Source organism: Magnolia sinica, chromosome 1, assembly GCF_029962835.1.
Source record: "Magnolia sinica isolate HGM2019 chromosome 1, MsV1, whole genome shotgun sequence".
NCBI lineage: Eukaryota > Viridiplantae > Streptophyta > Magnoliopsida > Magnoliales > Magnoliaceae > Magnolia > Magnolia sinica.
This window is the reverse complement of record NC_080573.1, coordinates 94,037,849-94,060,225: the sequence shown is the minus strand read 5'-3', so window position 1 is coordinate 94,060,225 and position 22,377 is coordinate 94,037,849. Positions and strand designations below refer to the sequence as shown.

Genomic DNA, 22,377 nt, shown 5'->3' with positions numbered 1-22,377 from the left:
GTCTTGGGCTCCACCCTTGTCAATAGTACTATACCAACGATGGGTGGCAAAGCAGTGGGGAGACATGGTTGGCAATACTTCTTCATCCTCTTCATGTGTCGATGATTCATTGGAGGCTTTCGAGGAGCGACCATTCATTGATCCATTGTTTCTACTCACAACGCATGGCCATCTTATATTTGAGATTGCCGTTCTTCGTCATTCCTGTAAGGATATGGCCCGTCGGCTAGCAGTGGGGAGGCGATATGACGAGGGTATGCTTACTGTGCATCGCCTGGAGAGGGATGAGGTATTTTACCTTCGCATGGAGATAGAGCAACTCAGGTAGAGATTGTTGATGTATGAAGGATAGGAGCTTACCTGGGATCTCTGATTTGACCAGCTGCTTATCTTGTATGGATGGATAATTTATATATATATATATATATATATATATATATATATATATATATTGGTTTTTGTTTTTTGCAAGTAAGAAAACAAGTGATGTAAAAGACTTCTGACAAGAAAGAAAAAAATTTGTGTGCCAAAACTTGTGAATACTAGCTTAGGTTTGGATTTATGCTTTGGATGATTGGGATCAGAATATTAGGCTCAGCCCACATTGTGTTCAGTGGCGTGGGTTGTGTACTAGAGATCTGGAATCCTTGAGGGTGTGTTCGGGACCGTGTCCTTTAGTTTTGGGTAGAGTTTGATAGAATATTGATCCAGAGTTAGTCCTTTCCTTATATCTCATTATTGCGCTCGTTGCCTTGACTTCTTCTATACCTACACTTTTTCTTCTTTTTTTTTCGTTAGCCATTTTTGCCCGTAACGCCCTATCGGGTTTTCACTACGACAACCTTTTCCCGTCGTTTTCTCTGGTAGCATCCTTTTAGATTTTCACTACATCCTGGGTTTTTGATCTTGTTTGCCCCTTGGCAGCTGTGCTGCTTTTACCCTTGGCACCGTTTCAGGTTTTTGCCAAGTCCGCTACATACCCGCCTTTTTTTATTCAAGTTGCCTTTTTGGGCTTTCAACTCGCCCTTCTTGCTTAGGCATGCTTTCTTTTTTTCTTTTTTCTTTTTTTTATTTGAAGTGCCAGAAAAGATGGAGAGGTTTCCTTCATAGTCGGCCGAATAGTTACCCTCCAGTCCTTGTCTTTGATCACAATCGTAAGTAATTCTATGTTGATTGGATAATTTGAGGATGGGGATGACCTTATTTTCTTCTCCCTTTTTGTCTTCTTTTGGAATTTTCTATCTATTTTTTTATATGGGAGAAGTGACTGATACTCTTTAGTAGGGGAAGTGATAGGTATATATTTTTTATTTTTGACAGATGAAGGGTGCTTTTCTCTTATCTTTTTTTTTTTGGTTGGGGGAAGTGATGGGTACAGCTTTGCTATTGTGATCATTGACAAGGTTAGGTATTCTTACTCATAATAGATGTTCATGTTGCCGGTGTTAATGGGCTCAGGACGATCTTCTCCTCTCAGACTGGTGAGCCGAAGAGCGCCTCCTGGAAGTACCTCCCGAATGATTAGTGGTCCATCCCACGAGGGTTTGAACTTTCCTATGGGATCTGGCAAGTACAGCGGTAATATATGCTTCATGACCATGTCATCGACTTTAAAACTTCTTTTTTGGACCCTCTTGTTGTAGGCTCCGGCGATCCTTCTTTGGTAGCATTGTGAGTGACTTAATGCATGCATGCGCTTTTCATCTGCCAGATGTAGTTGATCGTATCTTGCTTATTGCCACTCGCCTTCCTCGATTTCGCTTTCTAGCAATACTCAGAGCGATGGGATTTCTATTTTGACTAGTAGCATTGCTTCCATTTCGTATGCGAGTTCGTATGGAGTTGCGCCTATAGCAGACCGTACGGGCGTCTTATAAGCCCAGAGTGCATATGGGAGCATTTCCAACCAATCGCGATACGTTTTGACTATTTTCTCTAGTATGCGGATGATAGTCTTATTTATAGCTTCGACCCCACCATTCATTTGGGGATGATAAGGGCTTGACTAATGACATTAAATCTTAAATTTGTCAAGGAAATTGCCCATCCTTTTATTGACGAACAGAGTCCCATTGTCTGTAATGATGGCATGAGGAACCCCGTACCAACTGATGATATTGTTCTTTATAAATTTAGTTATTTGAGATGCTATGATGGTGGTGTAGGATGCTGCCTCTATCCATTTGGTGAAGTAACCTACTGCCACCAAGATGTAATCATGCCCGTTTGAAGCTTTGGGGTTGACCTTGCCGATGATGTCAAGTCCTCACATGGAGAAGGGCCATGGTGTCGTCAGGTTGTAGAGTTCGAAAGCAGACGCATGGATCTGGTTCGCATGTTCCTGGTACTTGAAGTATTTCCTAATATGTTTGTAGCAATCTGTCTCCATCGTTAGCCAATAGTAACCGAGCCATAAGATCTCTTTGCCATCATATGTCCGTTCATGTGTGGGCCACATAGTCCTTCGTGGATTTCTAACATGACCTGTGCTGCTTTTGTTTCATTTACACAACGGAGAATGACTTGATTAAAGGATTTCTTATAGAGGATACCCTCGGTGATCGTGACCTGGGCTGCTAGCCATTGGATAGTACAATAATCGGTTGATGTCTCTCCTTCTAGGCACTTTTGATACTCGAGATATTCTTTAATATCTGTGTACCACGGTTGATCATTCGGAGAGGTTTCGACTTCATTGATCTATAGGCAGAATGCGGGTTCTTCCTAGAGTTCAACGGTGAGTTCCCATTCAGTAACTCCTTTTGGAATTTCCAACATCTAGGCAAGGGTAGCCAAAGCATCCATAAATTGGTTCTTGTCTCGGGGCATGTAAGAGAACGTGATCTCTTCAAATTCCTCAGTTAGATTTTCAAAATAGATGTGATACGAGATCAGCTTTTTATCCCTAGTCTTCTAGTCGCCATTTGTCTGATTGATGAGTTGTGAGTCTCCGAAGACTCATAACTTCTTCACGTTGAGGATTATGGCTTCTCTTAGACCAGCAATACATGCTTCATACTCAGCCACGTTGTTAGTGCATTGAAACGCCAATTGCCTGAAGATGGGAATTGGCACATCATCGAGAGAGTAGAGTATTGCTCCTACCCCACTCCCTTTTGCATTTGTAATGCCATCGAAGAAGAGTATCCACTCTGCTACCTTCCTTTCTTCTTCTTCCTCAATTAGGAGAATGTCCTCATCGGGGAAGAAAGTCTTTAGTGGTTGGTAATATGGCAGAGAGTGTGTTGCTAAATGGTCAGCCAGTGCTTGCCCTTTGATTACTTTCTGAGTGACATGGGTGATGTAGAACTTGGAAAGTAGTAATTGCCATTTTGTGATCCTGCCTGTTAGCACAAGTTTCCCAAACAAGTACTTTAACGGGTCCATACGAGCGAGCAAAAGGATTAGGTGAGCGATCATATATTGTCATAACTGTTGCATTGCCTAGACTAGGGTGAGGCACGTTTTCTCTAAGTTGGAGTATTTGGCTTCATAGCTTGTGAACCGTCAGCTTAGATAATAGATCGCTTGCTCCTTTCTTCTTGTATCATTGTGTTGACCGAGAACACATCTAATCACTTCCGCTGCGACAGAGATGTATAACAGTAGGGGCCTACCTGGGATAGGTGGCATGAGCACTGGGGGATTTAGCAGGTACTTCTTGATCCTATCGAAAGCCACTTGACAGTCGTCATCCCATTCCTTTGGCGAGTTCTTCCTTAAGAGCTTGAATATGGGTTCACAGATAGGTGTGAGTTGTGCAATGAACCGGCTGATGTATTAGATCCTTCCGAGGAAACACCGAATTTCTTTTTCGGTATTGGGTGGTGGCATCTCGATGATTGCCTTGGTCTTGATCTCATCCACTCGGATGCCATCTTCACTTACGTTGAAGCCTAACTGCTTACCTCTGGTTATGCAGAAGACACATTTTTGCGGGTTGAGGCAGAGCTTTAACTTTTTTATACTGGCGAAGAGCTTCTTGGGGTCTTCAAAATGTCCTTTGATTGTGCGAGATTTGACGATCATGTCATCCATGTAGACTTCCATTTCCTTGTTTATCATGTCGTGGAACAAGGCAGTCATGGCTCGCTGATATGTAACTCCTGCATTCTTCAGCCCGAAGGGCATAACCTGATAGCAGAAAGTTCCCCATGGCGTGATGAAAGAAGTCTTCTCATGATCTTCGATGGCCATCTTGATCTGATTGTAGCCGGAGAAGCTATCCATGAAAGAGAAGATCTTATGTCCAGTAGTATTATCTACCAGCGTGTCGATGTGAGGTAGATGAAAATCATCTTTAGGACTTACTTTGATGAGGTCCTTAAAGTCAATGTACATCCTGACTTTGTCGTCCTTTTTTGAAACTGGTACGATATTTGCGAGCCATACCGGATAGTTAGAGACTACCATGAATCCTGCATTGTATTGCTTGATGACTTCATTAAGGACCTTCAAAGCCTATTATGGCATCATTCTCCATAGCTTCTGTTTGATAGGCTTCATGTCTGGCTTTATTGGTAAGTGGTGTACCACCAAATCTTCATTGAGCCCTGACATAACTTCATAAGAGAAGGCAAAGTTAGACAACCTCAGTCTCAAGAATTCCATCATCCTCTGCTTGTATTCCGGAGACAGTGATCTACCGATGCTCACTTCTCTAGGGAGTTCCTGTGATCCCAAGTTCACAACTTCGAAATCGTCTGCCACAACATTGGCCTTTGTTTCGAACCTTTTGAGGGAATCCTCAAGTTTGTGAGAGCTATATCATCATTTTCCTCATCCTGGGCTTCATCCAAACCCATGAGCTCGAAGTCCAACTCTAGATCGAAATCATATGAGTCAACCTCGAACTCTGGTGCTGCATGTGGAGTGTTTGGTATAGTGATTTTTGCAAGTTTTTCTGTTGTTTTGGATTTATGAAGATTTTCTGATGTTTTATGATTTTGAGAAATATTTGATGTTTTTGTGGTTTTTGAAATATCTGTTATTTGTGTGTTTTGAATGTTTTCTGATTTTTTTGTGTCACTAAGGGATCCCAAGCAGGATGGTATTACAAACCATGATTGATCCTGTCCTGATTCAGAGTACCAACTGTTATTTACATTGACCTTTTTTTTAAGCCCAGCATCCGTGGCTGGCTTACCAGCCAATTCGATCGTCAAAGGGATGGCTATCCATCTTGGTTGTCACGCCCCAAACTCGAAAACCGGGCTCACAAAATTCTTGATCGCCGAATCCGGTGCCGACAGCCTCTGTAGTACCCCATTCTCAGCTCTTAGCGTCCATACACTAGATTCCGATCCTGGGATCGTACAAGGAGGATTTTTTAATATACATTTAACTCGTAACAAGCATAACCACATGTTTACCCAAATCACAAAGGCGACATCACCATCACATATCCACTAATATTAACATTTGAATACAATGCTGAAAGGGAAATACATATATCGAAAATCAAAGCTCCAGAAGACCGCTGCATGCTTTAAGCTCAACGCTACTAAAACCTAATGCGCACCTGCATGCATCTGTCGGCATAAGCTTATAAAAAGCTTAAAGGGTGGTGAAAGTGTGTGTGATGCACATGCCAAGTATATAAATATCAGAATAAGTGGAAATATTGGCAATCCATAAATCGTACAATATCAGAGTAATATGGAAACATGCTGGTAAGTTCATAAATAGCATCAACCTTATCCAGGTTATGCGATGCAAAAACATAATAAGCTAATATCATAAAGTGAGGAAACAATGTAGATCAGCTATACAATGTAGAGACATAGTAAGCCAAATATCAGATATCGAGTCTACGAATGCCATCAACCTTAATTAGGTTATGCAACACAGAAGCACAGTAAACCAAATGCTATGTGCTAAGGATGCAATGCAATACGCGATGCGAATGAAATTACTAAGCTGGAGTGTGTAGTCGGGATGATAGTACGTAGTATCGCAAGCTATGGGGTCCACCACAAGTGACTTATATCCAAACCAGTCCCATATCTAAATTTAGATAGTCAGACTCAATGTGGTAAACTCCTGATCTCAGGTTAGTCACGTGCCCCAACCGAAATCCTGGCCATTGCATGCACCACCAGCCCCAGTGGATAGTGAATGAATAAATGAATGAATATGTATGCAACTCCTGCTCAATAAGTCCAGGTATCAGTACTATACAGCTCTAGGATCATCACCGGGGTCTAGTACACTCTACATGTAATCGCCGCCCACGGGACACACAACCATGCAAGTGGAAGCGACCTCACTATCCGCCTGACCAGTAGTCAGTCAATATCTACCCGGCACGTCGATAGTGGACCCAATCACAAGATGTTCAAACCTAACCTAGCTATGCTCACTACTCTCGGGCAGGTAAGGAGACACCCCCTCCCAACCGACCACAACACAATGGGAGATGCGGTCTACCGGTATACGACCTTCATGCGCTCATATATATCCACTGGGTCTCGACATTGGGACGTCTCCTGGCCTTGGAGGTTTAGGAATTTTCACCTAGGGCAATCTCTAGTAGCCCAATGCTAGTAACAGATTTTCGGTGTCCCATCTGACCATCCATGACATGCCTATGGAGGGTATGGCCCTAATGTCGCTAGGGCGTACAGTAATCACAACACACAATGCAAGATGTATGAGTCATATAATCCAGTCATGCATCAATCCTGTGCATACCATGTGCTCATGTGAGATAATCTTCGCCTATCAGGGAGCCTCGTAACAATCTACCCTATAGCATATGCAATGATTAATCATGTCTCATAACAAACATGCGGATGATACGTATGGGCATGTATCATGGTGCTATGCTGTCGCATACTCATAATCGGTATCGATAGCCGGCATCGATAATCGGCCTCGACAATCTGCCTAACAAAGGGCCTAAGGGAAGGTTACAATGTGGATATTTAACCATCATCACCCATTAATGTGGACATTCAACCAACATTGCTCCCAAGGAGTAGCCCACATAGAGCCTAACATATAGTGGTCCCATGGCCTCACACAAAGGCCTAATATACATCGCAATGGGCCGCATATAAGGGCTACATACACATCACTATGGGCCGCATCACATGGTCCTAATACATGTCACAGTGGGCCACATCACATAGAGCTCGAACACATCACAATGGGCCTCACTTATGGGCCTCATATACGTAATAGTTGGGCCCTGCACTTGGGCCTCAAATACATCACACGAGCCACAACCCATGGGCCTAATGCACATCATAATGGGCCTCATTAAATGGGCTACAAAAATATCACAATGGCCATGCCATATGGGCCGGAAATACATTTCAATGGGCCACGACCCATGGACCCCAGTACATCATAGTGGGTTGCAACCCATGAGCCTCAAATACAACAAGTGGGCTGCATCAATGGGCCACACCAAAGGGCCTCATAAACATCAAGTGGACCCCATTAATGAGCCTTATATACACAATAGGTGGGCCCTTTACATGGGCCACAAATACATAACATGTGGGCCCTACACATGGGTCTCATATGCATCAAATGGCCCACGTATCTAGGCCTCGAATACATCAAATGGGCCACGCGCCATGGGCTTAATACATATCACAATGGGCCTTGCCCATAGGCCACGAATACATCACAATGGGCCTTGCCCATAAGCCTCGAATACATCACAATGGGCCTTGCCCATAGGCCTCGAATACATTACAATGGGCCTTACCCATGGGCCTCAGATTCAAGCAGGTGGGCCCCATCATATGGGCTTCAAATACAAAATAGGTGGGCCCCATCTCATGGGCCAAAAATACAAACAGGTGAGCCCCGCACATGGGCCAAAAATACATCATGATGGGCCTCATGGATGGGCCGCACCAATAGGCCTCAAATGGGCCCTGACCACACTAAATATCATTTCAATAGTTATAGGTGTAACTTGTGTATCACTGTACACTATCATTCCATGGGGCACATGGCCCACTAATGATGATCAACACTATCCAAACATTATCCAGGTAAATCAACACCATCCAAACATTTCCCATGTAAATCAGCACCATTCAAACATTGCCTATATAAATTAACACCATCCAAACATTGTTTATGTAGATTAACACCATCCAAACATTGTCTATGTAGATTAGCACCATCCAAACATTGTCTATGTAAATCAGCACCGTCCAAACATTGTCCAGCACCATCCGGATATGTGGACAATGTGGATGAAATGCAAACAACATGGTGGGGTCCCACAGAACCTACTGACGTCAATACAAGTGGGATCCATAGAACTTGTTGACGTCATGACAACAACAATGTAGCTACTGTCAGCGCACGCCAACCAATCCATTTCAAAAGCAGGTGGTCCCACATGGGGCCACCAGATATACATGTTATAAATATACCATATATATATATATATACTATAATATCATTTTATATTATTTTATTTATTTATTTTGCATGCTAGCATCTAGCGTCCTGGACGGACAACCTGGATGCAAGACATATACATCATGGTGCACTTCACCCGGCACCGTCCAGTTGGACGGTGTGGATGCAAGGTATGTACATCAAGGTGGCCATGTGGTGTGGCTCACCATAGTTTTTAGATCAGCAGATATTTGTGTTTTTCCATCCAGCATCTAGCGTCCAATCTGGACGAACGGTTCAGATATACCACATACCTTATGATGACCCACAGACCTTGTTAACGCTGAACAACAGCAGCAGGAGGTGGGGTCCACATAGATGGACGATCAGACCCCACTTGCTGACGTCGATACATCAGTTAAATAGCTGCTGGGACCCGTTGTCCACGGACAGTGTGTAAAATTCATACATTGCAGTGGATCCATCGTCCTGGATAGATGGACAGAGTGGACATAGAATAAATACATCAAGGTGGGCCTTGTCCATGCCTTGGGCAGCTTGGCCCCCGACACGTCATCGGGTGGGCCACAAACATCATCAACATTAAAAAAGAAAATGAGAAAAAGGGAGAGAAGGAGAAAGAGAGAAGATGAGAGAGATCAGATGGTGATGGAGGGACCCCACTAGGAGATACAAACCATACATCACATGGGTCCCACCTCAAGTGGGCCCTAAAATCATCAAATCCAAGTAATAAATCGCAATTCGAATCCTAGAAAACACCCACCGTTGAATCTTGGACTCCTCCTTCCACTAACATGATCTAGAGCTCCAAGGGGTGGACTTTAATGGTTGAGATGGACTTTGGATGGTGGGATTGGGTGGTAGGAAGGTGGGCCACACCAAGTTCTCTCAAGGAAGCCATGGACAGTTGCTTGGAGAATGAGGGAGAGAGAGATGAGAGAGAGGTTATAAGAGAGAGAGCGATGGGTGAGTGATGGGGTCTGATGGGTGAGTGAGTGATGGGTAGAGAGAGAGAGAGTTGACTTTAGGGAAGGGGTTGGTTGTACTTGGGGATGGGTGTTGTACTTTGACATGATTGATTAATTGATTTCATATGTTCTCTTGGGATTGCAACGTGCGGCATTTCCTCAAAATGAACGCAGGCCCACGTCTCATGGCCTGGGTATCGCATTGGCGTGGGAGACGTGGTGTCGGAACCATGGCGACGGCGCAGTCTCACTAGAACAAGTCTCGGGTCAAGCCAACTCAGATTGATAGGATGTAACTCAAGGATGCGTGCAATTGCTATCTACGTGTCGTGGGTTACCAAAATTTGATCGGGAGGACCGTGGAAGCCTATGGAATGGTACAGGCTAGGATACGAGTCTCACACTGGTTCTTTTCCCCTTTCGATCCTATTGCTTTATTCTATTTATACCTGTGGGTCATCTGTCCTGATGACCATGGGTCCACATTGTGGTGGGATTCTAATGTCCATCCAGTCAAGGGAAGGCCATTTCCCTTTGTTGACCCAATGGATGGGCTACTCCTACCCCTTATGCTGTTGAGTTGTTGGTGGGGTTGTTTCCCCTTGACTGTTGGTGGGGATGGGTGCCTCCCCTCTCCTGCCTGGGTGACTTGTAATAGGCACTCCTGGTCCTAATTCCTCTTCGGATGGCCCTGTTTCCATGCCCCTGGTTTCATGTGATGGGTCCGAGGGTTCTGCCCCTAGCATTGGGTGTGCTTTTAATCACTACCAAAAAAATGATTAAAGGCTACGGACTATACTAGTTTTTAGCTACGGATATAGACCGTAGCTAATTTGTTATGGCTTAAAATCGTAGCTAAAAGATCCGTAAACTATAGCTAAAAGGGATCACTTCTAAACATTCAATTAGCCTGTGATAGCCCCATAAGGGACTCTATGGGGCCCATTAAAATGTGTATGCTCCATCTAATATGTCTATCTATTTTAAAAGAGAATTTCAGGGCAAGAGTCCAAAAAATGAAGTAGATCGAATGCTCAAGTGGACCACACGGTAGGAAACAATGGAGATTAATACTTACCATTGATTGATGGTGTGGTTCAATTGAACCTTCAATTTGCCTAGATGTTGGTGTCATTCCTTATAAAAAATTACAAAATTAATGGACGGAGTGGCTATATCAAATGCATCACGATAGACCCCACAAAGCCCTTGACAAGACCGTCAGACGTACGAACGCGGAGGGGGCTACAAAGAATGGTATAATAGCTACGGTCCCTTGGGGAACGTTTGTGAAAGGCAATTTTGAAAAAGTAATAATTTTGCACTTCAAAATTTCTTTGAAACACTTGTGATGCATTTGTAAAACATAAGAGAAACTCATTTCAGACTTCTTTTTCTTTTCGTTTCTTTTTTTTTTTCCTTTATCGGCAACATAAGCAAACCTCTTGTGAGACGTTTCTTAAGAGTAAGTTAAACATGAGCGAAACAACTGTGAAACTCAAGAAAAACATCTGACATGATAGTGAAACTTTAAATTAATACATTATCATAGTTTCTTAGTTTTCTATAAAATTCCCCAAACAATTTAAATGTGTTTCTAATTAATTTAAAGGTTTTCTTATTATTTTTGAGACATGGGTAGCAAGAGACCATTCAGCAAATAATGTTCACGCTTAATTCGATTTCGATCGTTAAAGTTACACAATTCAGTTAAAGAAACGAAAATGCCAGGAAATCAGCTTTTGAAGGAACAAGGTGATGTTTAGGACTGTACTTGATTTCTTCACAAATCTCTGTCTATGAATTATTATTGAGCTCTCTTACTCTTTGAAGTTTCTTCTCCAAACTGTTAGAACTTCTACAGTGAAATTTCCAATGAATGTTAATTACAAGTCTACACTTATTCAACTACTTTGCAAGTAGAATTCAACTCAACTTGGTAAGACTCAGCTTTTGAAAAACCTAGTGGTATCTGATAAAAAGTTGCCAAGCACTTGAATAACTCTAGTGATTTCTTCACAAATACTTTTGGACTTTCTGAGGCTTGGATATGGTCACAATCGACCCTCAGTCACACTCATCTATCCCTTTTACACTTTAATCCTTAATTTTTCCCATCGATATGATTTTCTTGTCTTTTTTTTCCTTTTCTAACGTAGGCAAGAAAATCTTCTCTAGAAGTGTTTAACAACCCTTTCGCATTCCCATGCCATAATGGGGCTTTAGGGAGCTTTAGGAATTCCAGCGACAGATTCACTGATTTTTTCAAGAGGAAATAATGTGGATAATTGCCCACCAGAACAGACCCCATCCTCCAGGGAGCTTAGTGAAGAACAACCTCGGGATTTCCCTATTTTCTGTATCTCCATAGATTCAGAATATTCTGCTAAATGTCTCTGCATATTCTTCGAATTGCGACATTGAACAGATTTCAAGCTTTTATAGCATTTGCCATGCTTTTTGCTTGTTTTTATCATTTTCTCTTTCTTGATTTGTGAAACCACAAATCTCTTGCCCGAGAAAGGCTCCAAATAGGGATCCTCCACCATTGGCTGCTTTAAATGCTGCAACAAAACGATCATATTTTGTTGATAATTTAAACACTCACCAGGCTACTTTGGCATTCCCTAATAAGCTGCTTTTAAGATAAGATAGTTTTCTATCACTCTCCCATTCATTGTAATGCGAACCAATTGCTATGTCCATTACATTTTCCCAAGCAGAAATTTTTGCTGCTGCAGTGGCTAGCTTGTTGCATGTAAGATAGACTCCTTTGTCATTGACTGGTTTAGTCTAAACTGAATCTAGTCTTATCTCTTGATCAATATTGCCTATGTTGGGCTCATGATCTTGATGAGATTTCATTCTTCTTTCCCAAAGTTTTTATTTTTGATAACTATTGGTATAGCTATCAAACACTTTGGCTGGTTGTCTCCTTTTGTTATAACTGTTTCTTGGAGAGTGTCGACCATGATATGTTATTGCTTCAACCAATTGTTCTTCAATTTTTTGACTGGGAACTGGTAGTTCAGCTTCAATTGATTCAATTGAATTTTCAATGCTAGGTATTTCATATCCATAATCTAATGGATATTCTAGCACACTAGTGACATATGTAATTGCTGTGTTAACAACTGAGTTATATGGTCACATGTTTCCCAATCTTTTTCAAGTTTGGATTTTGTTATCCTTAAATCTTCATTTAAGGGTAATTGTAATTCTTGCATTCTCAATTGATGAGATTGCTTCATTCTTCTTCTCAATTTGGATTACTTAAATCTTCATCGAAAAGATCTTGCTAGAATCTTCTTGAAGGTCCAGCTCTCAAGCTATTTGGCCTTAATAGTCTTATGGTAAGACCATCTCGGGTGTTTAGCTTGTAATCGACTTCATTAGTTTCTCTTATTTGCACAGGAACTTTCTGATGCTTGAAGTCAAACATCTATGTTTGCCCAAAACGTAAAGTTTCACCTTGGAAACAAGGAATACTTTTATGATTTTTGGCAACATAATGTCATGAAGCACGATGTTATTATCGGCAACAATTTCTGGACTGACCAAAGTAGACATACAATGGTAATTTCTAATTGTACCATTACTATTGGGAATAACATTATTTCCTTACTTTTCGGTCCACAGCCAAGTCTATCCATAGAATTTCCTTGGCTTCAGCACCAGTGCATTCATTACGCACCAAATGAACGTGGTGAGATATATAATATTCAACCCACCAAAAATAGAGTTCAAGAAAAACTTCTTGAAATCAAGCTTACCCTGAAAGACAATTTTAGTGATAACCTAGTATCGAAGATGCGAAAAAGAAGCACCATACGCAATCGGATCAGTCTAATGCATGGGGTGGCTGGGGCGGTAATAGTGTGGGAGATGCGGAAATGATGCACCAGACGCAGTAGATCAACCTAATGCTCACGGTGGCTGGGACAGTAATAGTATGGGAGATGCGAAAAAGCACCAGACATAGTCAGATCAGTCTAATGCATGGGGTGGCTAGAATAGTAATAAAAAGGAAACACAGGTAAGTGAATCTAAAAGACCAACAGCAGAGGAGTGTCCTGGATTTAATTCTTGGAATATAATGGAAGTGCAAAAGAAGCAGCCCATTCAATCTGATCAATCTACTCCCTAGGGAGGTTGGAAATCAAATGATGCAGGAAATGAGAGGGTTAAAGATGCTAAATCCCAAGATGTAAATTGTTGGAACCAACCAAATGATTCATCTGCCAAACCACATGTTTGGGATAAGGACAAGATGCATGGTCAATCTAATTCTGTCTGGGGTAGTCAAAGCCCAAAGGGTACCCATACGGAGAGATCTTCAGACATTGGTGGTTGGATGAAGACAAAGGACAAGATGAGTTGAATCAACCAACAAGATCTCGTGTTTGGAGTTCTTCCCTATTCAGAAGTCTTCAGATGGCAGCAGTTGGAAAGAAAATAGAGCACACAATTGGTCAAATCGACCGACTAGAGCTCTTAGATGGGGTTCTTCAAGTGTGGGTGACCAAAGAAACCAGAGAAGTCATTCTACCCAGTCACCTGCACCTGTGGGGCCTGATGGTCAAAATGCTAATGGGATTCTCACTACCACTGGAAGACGCTTGGATCTATTCACATGTGAGGAAGAGAAAATTCTTAATGATGTTGAACCAATTTCGCTGTCGACAAAACGAATTCTACATAATTCCAGCTACAATGACAGTGATTGGCTATCGGATGAAGATCAGTCCTGGGTACTCGATAATGTTTTTCAACACCATCCTGACAAAGCGACAAAAATGGGTGAAAAGATTAACTATGTCACGGTTGGTAAGCACGACAAATACCAAGGTACCAGGTGCTTTTTTGTTGTCTCCACAAACGGTTTTAGAGCGGATTTCTCTTATCTCAAATGCCTGGAGAACTATGTCAAGGAGAAGTACCCTGATGGTGCTGAAGCCTTCAACCAAAAGTATTTTAAAAAGCGCCGCTCAGAGGGCACGAACCAGCAACAAACACAGTAGCTATAGATCCAATGCCCTTGGGAAGATAGAACAATGAGTTTGTGTAGTGGGTTTTTTACTGCGCATTGGTCATATGTATATATTTTCTGCCATCTGCCCTTCCCCAAATGTTGTTAACCTCTTGTTTGCCCCTTTTAACTACTGTATATATTCATCATCCCTCTGATGAATGCACAGCCCAATTTGGGAGCGGTTCGACCATATGGCTAAGCAGTTGGCTTCCATATGTTTAAACAGTTTTTTTTTTTTAATTTATCAAATCATCTGAATTAGGAAAAATCACTTTAAAAGGCCTATTTCAGTATTAAGTATTGAAAACAAGTTTTAATAAATGGACCGAAGTTCTTGATCTGCGAGATGTTTGTCATTCTGATTATCAGGATCATTGCATTCAATTTTAGAGAATGAGTTGCTCTCTTTAATTTGATTATTTGTAGATAGGCATGCGCTAAACAATGGGAAGTGACCAATGATCAAGGCAGCCATTGTGTCCAGTCCTCTGCAATCAGCAATTTGCTGACAGCCATCAAGATTCTCATTTGTTAGGTTCATCAGAACCTGCAAAGAGGAAAATAAATTCAAAGTTTAAAACTTTTGAGAATTCAATTCCATGCTCTACCATGACACACATATACTGAAGTGGGTCCCTGCTGAATTTAATAAATAAGGATATATAAGATGATAAAATAAATAGCCAAAAAAAAAACCAGCAATCAGGAATTGGAGGAAAAACTAATAGGCAAACATTTTACTCTCATGTAACAATCTCAGCTATAAAATGGAAGCACAATCAAGAAATGTAATGATATTTGGCTTGTTCCTTTTCTAATCCTGAACTAATTTGGTACTCTATTGTTCAACATATTGCTAGTCTGCATGTTTTTTCTAGTTACTCTGTATGATATTTGGCATGTAGGCTATAATAAATAAGGATGAGTTTTATCATATTTTTTTCCATTTTTTTGAAGCTGTTGTAATTTTTGAGTTTATTTTTGCTTGCAAGCTGACAGATTTGCTCGCATATGTTGGTGTATGGCCTTACAATTCTTAGAAGTACATTCGGGCTTTGACTTCTCAGAGGTACATTCAGGCTAGCAGATTTGCAGGCTGGCAGATTTGCTAGATTTGAAGCCTCTTTAATATGTTGTTGAAGCCCTTGCTGATTTGTCTACTGTCTGGTTAAGACATTGCTGAAAATTCTTATTCTATTCATTTTTTGAAGAATTTTTCAGAGGGATTTATTGTTTTTGCTGAATGGTTGGAGATACTGCTGGATGTTCAGGTTTGGTAGCTTTTTAAGTAGTTTTTTCTTCAGATTTTCAACATCTGGTTTGCAGTGGTAAGAGTTTGCTGGCTATTGTCATTTAGGCTTCTTTTCTGATTTATTTGTCCAGCCGTAAGGCCCTTCCTCTCATCTTTAGTTCTCTCACTCTGTTTTGAGATTATATATGGCGTCTTAGTTGACTTTTGAGGCACTTAATCCTGTTAACTCTAAGACGAAATGATTGATTGCTCATTTTGAAAATCCTGGTTTACAGATTACCACATACACCGACATAATATAGCACTAATGAAATTTGTGGATTCTCCACGTGATTTTTAATTGGTTGGTTATTTGTTCCAATGCAAACTAGTAAATGTATGCAGAATTTCGCTTCTCATTTTGTTTTTTGCAAATGCTAAAGTGCTTCATTGTTGTATGAATCATCAAGTATCCAGTGCTAGGTGCTAATATCTCAGTTATCTCAAATACGTAAGGCACATATGTTCATACATACATAAATTTGTATTTCATTGATAAGTAAAGAGAATTTTATTAAAAAGAACACCAATGGGCTAGCATATTACAACATATAGAGTAAATATGCAACACCATTGGAGAAAGTAACTAATGGGCTAGCATTCGGTCCAAAATCGCTTGACAATAATAGGAAACATGGAAAACTATCATCTTCTTGATTGAACAGGGCTTCCGCAAGCATAATTATGACTTTTGATCTACTTTTATGGTGGTGATCTGCTTGGTGTCAGTCAATTGGTAATAACATGACACAGTGCATTTCTTCTGTTCTACCTTATGAGCATCTTGAAGGAATCTAAAGATGAAAATTCTGTTAGCTTCATTATGTATTCAACAATGTGGTTAAAACTCAATTCTAAAGGAAGCAAGTTTGAAGTGGGATGATCGATAGAACATGATTTAATGGAGCAGCTTTTTAATGATTGATGTGACATTGTTCTTGCACATGCACATCCAGCTTGTAACCTTCATGCAATTGAAACTGAAATAAGTCTCGACCTCCTTGGCATTCTTTATAAATTATTATTAGACAATTTAATAAATATGTAAAATAAATTCATATAGCATAAGTAGTATAAAACATAATGTGTAACAACAATTGAGGATGTATGCTTTGCTGGTTAGGAGTTCTACTTAGTTAAAGGGAAGATGGGCTTCAATTCTTTCTCTTTGCTTATTATTTTTTTATAAAACCAAACAAAGAGCCACAGCGAGTCGCATTAAGTTGCTCCTACTACTAGGTTTCCTGATGACTTGGCTAGAAATTTTGCTGAGTCGAGTTACTTAACTGAATTTTGGGTTGATTTGGCAAATTTTAGAACTATGATTTCATCTGCAGCTGCTACTCATATGTCATCTCTTTGTACTTGCAATTTAATGGATTCACAGATTTGCTGTGTTCTGAACAGTTGCCACTTTCTTACAGATTTTGGTACCAATTGCCAATGGCTCAGTGGAGATGAAAGTTGTTATGAGAATTGATATTCTGCGGAGAGCAAAGACAAATGTGGTGGTAGCATTTGTCAAAGATAAATTAGAAATAGTGGTAGCTAGAAAAGTGAAACTAGTGGCTTGTATATGTTTAGTAAGCACCTTGTAGTGGGCTGTTCTGCAAACTACCTCTATTCTAACCTTATTTTTTTTAAAAGATACTAGGCTGACTAGTTTTTTTGAGCCTAGAGGATCGAATGGGTGTTCGTAGATAAGGGCAGACATGATGTATTTGCATGTGTTGACTCAAAGTTAGCTATACCACTAATCAAGTTGGGTTGTCAGTGATATCAATCAAATGGGACTCCTTAATTCAAACAGATGGTTAAGAGAAGAAGAAAAAAGAAAAAGATAAGAAAACTTGTCTTGCATTTTGTTTTTCAAAACACCCTGGACAGGGAAGGAACATTTGGCACATCTGGCGCATGTGTGCATTGGCAAGTTGGCACATGTTGGCCACTTGTGAATCACTAGTGTCACATGTGCACATTGGCACATGTGGGATGGTTGAAAGTTAAATGTGGCACATGTAGGCAGTTGAAGGTTGACAGTGGCACATGTGGTACATTGTCACATCTATTGTGGTACATGTGGCGGATATGATCCATGCGTGCAAAAAAACATATGCCTGGATTTACTGTAATGAATCGCTGCCCAAGATTTGTTATCCCACCTTTCTTTAAAGGACAAACTATCCTCAATTTTCCTGGAAACTATGCAGAAATGGTGTTGACAAACTAAGAATAAAGCTAGTTATGTCGTATAGGCTACACAGGATTGAATTTCTGCTACTTCCAACCAGACCTTGGTGAATCCTTGTATTTGTCTGCTGACAAACTAAGGATATTGAGTATTAGGGCTTTACTTTCAAGTTGGACTTGAAAGGAGAGGAACTATATTTTGATTTATGCCTCATTATGGATTCTAAGGAAGGTAACTTCAATTTGGTTATTTCCTTTCTTCTCAATTGAGCTAGTTATTTGAAATTTAGGCAATGGTTTGTCCAAATGCTTGCTAAAATTTTCACTTCGTGATAAGTTGAATCTATGTCAATTGCAAGTCGATTAACTCTTACTGATCATGCACTTTACTTTGAGCCATTACGGGTTGTGTCTTATGATAAGGCAAAAACGTATGACTTATTAGATGATTTGAGACAGCGTGTTAAACCTACGTTGACTGGGCCATGGGGCACATAACTATTTGACAAGGCAGTCTTGTATAAATCCATCTCCTTGTGAGTCACCTCATCCACCAACCTGTGGTTTATGTATGTCTTACTTTCAAACCTGTGTAATTTTGTTAGCCTTGGTAGGTTTACATGTACATCTCTGCTAGCTATTTGATGTGCGATCCAAGTGCTAGGACTACATTGATATGTGTGAGGCATTCGAGCTGGGCATCAGGCAGTCCCAACCATAAAGTTACCTCACATGTATTTTGAATGTGGACTAAACCATCTTGTGTTTCCATATGTGTGGCTTCGCTGATGAGGCAACAAGCAAGGCCCATGTGATGCATAGCTTGGATGTGCACCATGTGTCAGGTTGGCACATACAACTTCATGTAGAGTTGCTTCAAGGTAGGTGCTCACTGATAGCACTATGTTTTGGTCATGAGGGAAGGTGGCAGGGTGTTGCTCATTTTATGCATCTTTATTGATTTATGTTGGCATTCTTTTATCAGATTTTGGTTTCAATTGGCTATTGGTCATACTTTTTTTTTATTGATATAAAATGTTTCATTTTTAAATTAATCCATTATACTTTATTTTCATCAAACAGAATGTAAGTATAGATTTGGGGCTTTGCAGGGGACCTCTATCCTGTTTGTTCTTGAATTTAGGGATACATAACCAAGCATTCATGCACACTATGGCAATGGATGTACATGGTAGTATTTTGCTCGTGTCCCAAGACTAGAAATATAAAATACCCTGTATCCACACATTAGAAATCCATCCACAATTAGAAATCCAAAATCTATTTGATTGGAGACCTTTTCCTCCTTTAAACCATCTCTATTGTATGCATTGGTAATCTCACTATCTTAAATCATCTTTTTCCATTTGAGTTTTGAAGTTTCTTTCCTTTATTGTGATGTACATATTTTTATAGTGTTTGGGTTGTGGATCTCACACAGATTGGTTTGGTTGAAATACAGGCCATCTCCTTGGAAGACATCAAGGAATCTACGTCTAATATGTGGCCATTGTCCTCTATGAATTCTCTCAAGGAATCATGTCTACTTTATAATTGTATGTGTATAATGAGAGAAGCACTTGGTTGTTTGTGAAATTTCATAAAGGATTGTTCCATTGTTGTATAGCTGACAATCCTTTTGCCAAATGTTAGCTACCATTGCTCCTTCAAAAAGCCTTTTCCACACAACAATGGTAGCAGATTTTCTATACATTAAATACCATTGAAAATCCTTTTGCAGATTTTTTAAGGAACAATGGGACAATGGAAGTTGTTGTTCCAAACTGACAGTTGTTGTTTAAATATATCTTAATGCTGTTGTTTATAGAACAACGGTAGTAGATTTTTGAAGTGTGTGGAACAGTTGTTGGGGTATGAAGGGTTTAGTTGAACAGTTGCTGTTGTATAGAACAGTTGGTGAAGAGTTTTACAGATTTTCATAGAGAGATTGGAATTCAGCTTTGTTCTTTTGCTCTTTTTTCTTAACTTTGAGGTTGGGAGTTTGGAATTTCAGGTCCTCGAGGAGAGCGATGGATTTCAATATGATCTTTAGTCTTTCTTCATAAACTGGAAGTGGGTATTTGGAATTATAGTTTTCTTTTTTTTCCAATTGAGATTTGAATTTTAGATGTGCTGCTCTTTCCATGTGAATCTGATTTTCTTCAACATCTTTCTTATTGTAGACGGGGTGTTAAGAAGCCTCAAATCATGGAAAATTCTATCACGATCTTATCGAATGTAGGTCTTGGGATGGCCATGTTCAGTCTCGGTCAGATCATTGATATGCTTATCATGATTGTTATTTTTCAAGTGTTTTGAATTGACTTGAACTGCATTTGAAATTTTCAAATTTTTAGGACTATTCATGGCCTTGCAGCCAAGAATCATAACTTGTGGGACTAAACTCGCTGCATACGGATTGGTTGTGAGGATTCTCGCTAGCCCGGCTATCATGGCGATCGCATCTGTTGGGGTTGGCCTCAGAGGCACAATCCTCTCAGTGTCCATTGTTCAAGTGGGTCCATTGCATTTTCAGCTCAATCTCCAAAACACACACAAACACATTTTCAGCCTCTTACGTATAATGTCATAACATGCAATTTCTTCCATTTTGTATGATGAAATTGATTTTTAACCATGTGCAATAAGCTTTTGGATCAAAGCGAAGCTGTGAATAGGGTGTTAGTTGATGGCAAATTAATAACCAGTAGATGCACATCCATGGAGTTTTCGCTTGCGATTGTTGAGAAGCTATTTGGCTGTGAGAAGGCATTAGATCTTGTTGTTAATGAGAACTTTAAATAAACATATAACTACTATGTTGGCATTGTACTTATGTGAATGGAAATGAATGATCGTATATGATTGAATGAATGAGTGATTGTGTTTGATTGAATGAATGAATGATTTAGCCATGAAGTATTTATCTATATTAGCTTATATGAGTTATCAGGGTGTAGTATGATGGTAAGAGCTGCCATGATTATTTAAATATTTTATTAACAATAGGCATTTTGCTAATTTCAGCCTTTTGTTATGGTTCTCATTCTACTTTTAGTAACAGATATAATCCGTAGCTATATATAATTTTGAATTACGAAAAATATTGCTATGGATTTTATCCGTACCTATAGTTTAAATAGCTACGGATATTAACCGTAGCCTTTTATTTGAAAACCGTAGTTGTTGCTGATTTAAGCCTATTGCTACGGTTCTCAATCAACTTTTAAACTATCTGTAGCTGTAGATACCTTAGCGTTACAAAGGCAATGGCTACGGATTTAATCCGTATCCATTATTTATATGGCTACGGATTTAATCCATAGCCATAACTTTTAGACCTATGGCTACGGCAGCAATGGCTACGGTCGTGCGACGGACTTTAAGCGTAGCCATATGCATTTAGCTACAGTTTTTATCCATAGCCTTTGCCCAGTTTTCTGGTAGTGGATGCCCTGAGGATCTTATCCCACCGTACTGGTGGTCAAATGGATTCCTAGCTGGAATGTTCTATTAGTTTATGCTACTGGAGGTGATCTTCGAGAGAAATCATCGCGTCATCATGGACTGTTCCAACTTTAAGAAACTCGATGAGTGTGCACTTGAACGGTTGCCGCTTTTTTGACCTTGTAGCCTGATCTTCCGGTGTTGGTTGATAACCCAGTCCAAGCCTTTGTACATTGGCATGAGCCGACTTTACTATACCTTTCTCATGGAATTCAGTAAGGTAGTTCAGGATTAGTCGTTCGGTAGGAGGGATGACATATTTGACTGTGAGTGGGTAGGGGTTGGCAATGGAGTTCACAATTTTGAACTCAAAACTATGATATGATATGATATGTCACCCTCCGCATGTTGGACGTCAGTCACTGGAATGTCAATTTCTGGGGAATTGACCACCACTGGTAGAGTGATTTCTGGTTCGGCCAACACTGAGATGAACCGATTCCCCGAAGGGAATTTAAAGAGTGGACACGAGAGCTCTAACAACATGGAGCCATGGCTGTCCTAACAGAAGGTTAAATGAGGTAGGAATGTCGATGATCTGAAATGTGACAAGAGTCATGTCTGGTCTGATTTGTAACTCAATGTCTATTTCCGCATCTACTTACCTTCGGGAGTTATCAAAGGCTCTCACACTCATGGTGCTGGGCCTAAAAGAAGATGGTTCGATCTTCAAACATTCAACAGTCCTCAAAAGGCAAACGTTCAGGCTTGATCTGTTGTTAATGAGTACAAGTGGTACTTTGAAATTCTGGTAACGGACGGCTATGTTAAGTGAGCGCATGTTTGGACCTTCAGGTGGTAATTGCTCATCAAAGAAAGTGATAGCTCGCTGTGCGAGGATTTGTCCGATCATGTTTGCACCATTTCAGGAGGTACGTCGGAAGAGAAATGTGGATCGTTTAGAGTTTTCGCAAAAATTTCTCGATGCGATCTTGATGTGCACAAGAGTTCCCAGATAGAAATTTATGCGGGAATGGATTTGAGCTGAGCCGTTA

At 40.4% G+C, this 22,377-nt stretch overlaps 1 protein-coding gene and 1 long non-coding RNA gene across 2 annotated transcripts; both read left to right on the top strand.

The window, feature by feature from the left end:
• Positions 1–12,060: 12,060 nt before the first annotated feature.
• On the top strand, positions 12,061–14,383 carry LOC131247802 (DNA-directed RNA polymerase V subunit 1-like). The gene is made up of 2 exons (XM_058247746.1): positions 12,061–12,120; positions 13,787–14,383. Exons 1-2 carry the CDS (start codon positions 12,061–12,063, stop codon positions 14,381–14,383), a joined length of 657 nt encoding a protein of 218 aa, XP_058103729.1.
• A 5,670-nt stretch (positions 14,384–20,053) lies between these two features.
• Positions 20,054–20,740, top strand: LOC131252715 (uncharacterized). Its single transcript, XR_009174664.1, has 2 exons — positions 20,054–20,144; positions 20,233–20,740. It is a non-coding gene; the product is annotated as an uncharacterized LOC131252715 (long non-coding RNA).
• Positions 20,741–22,377: the final 1,637 nt, after the last annotated feature.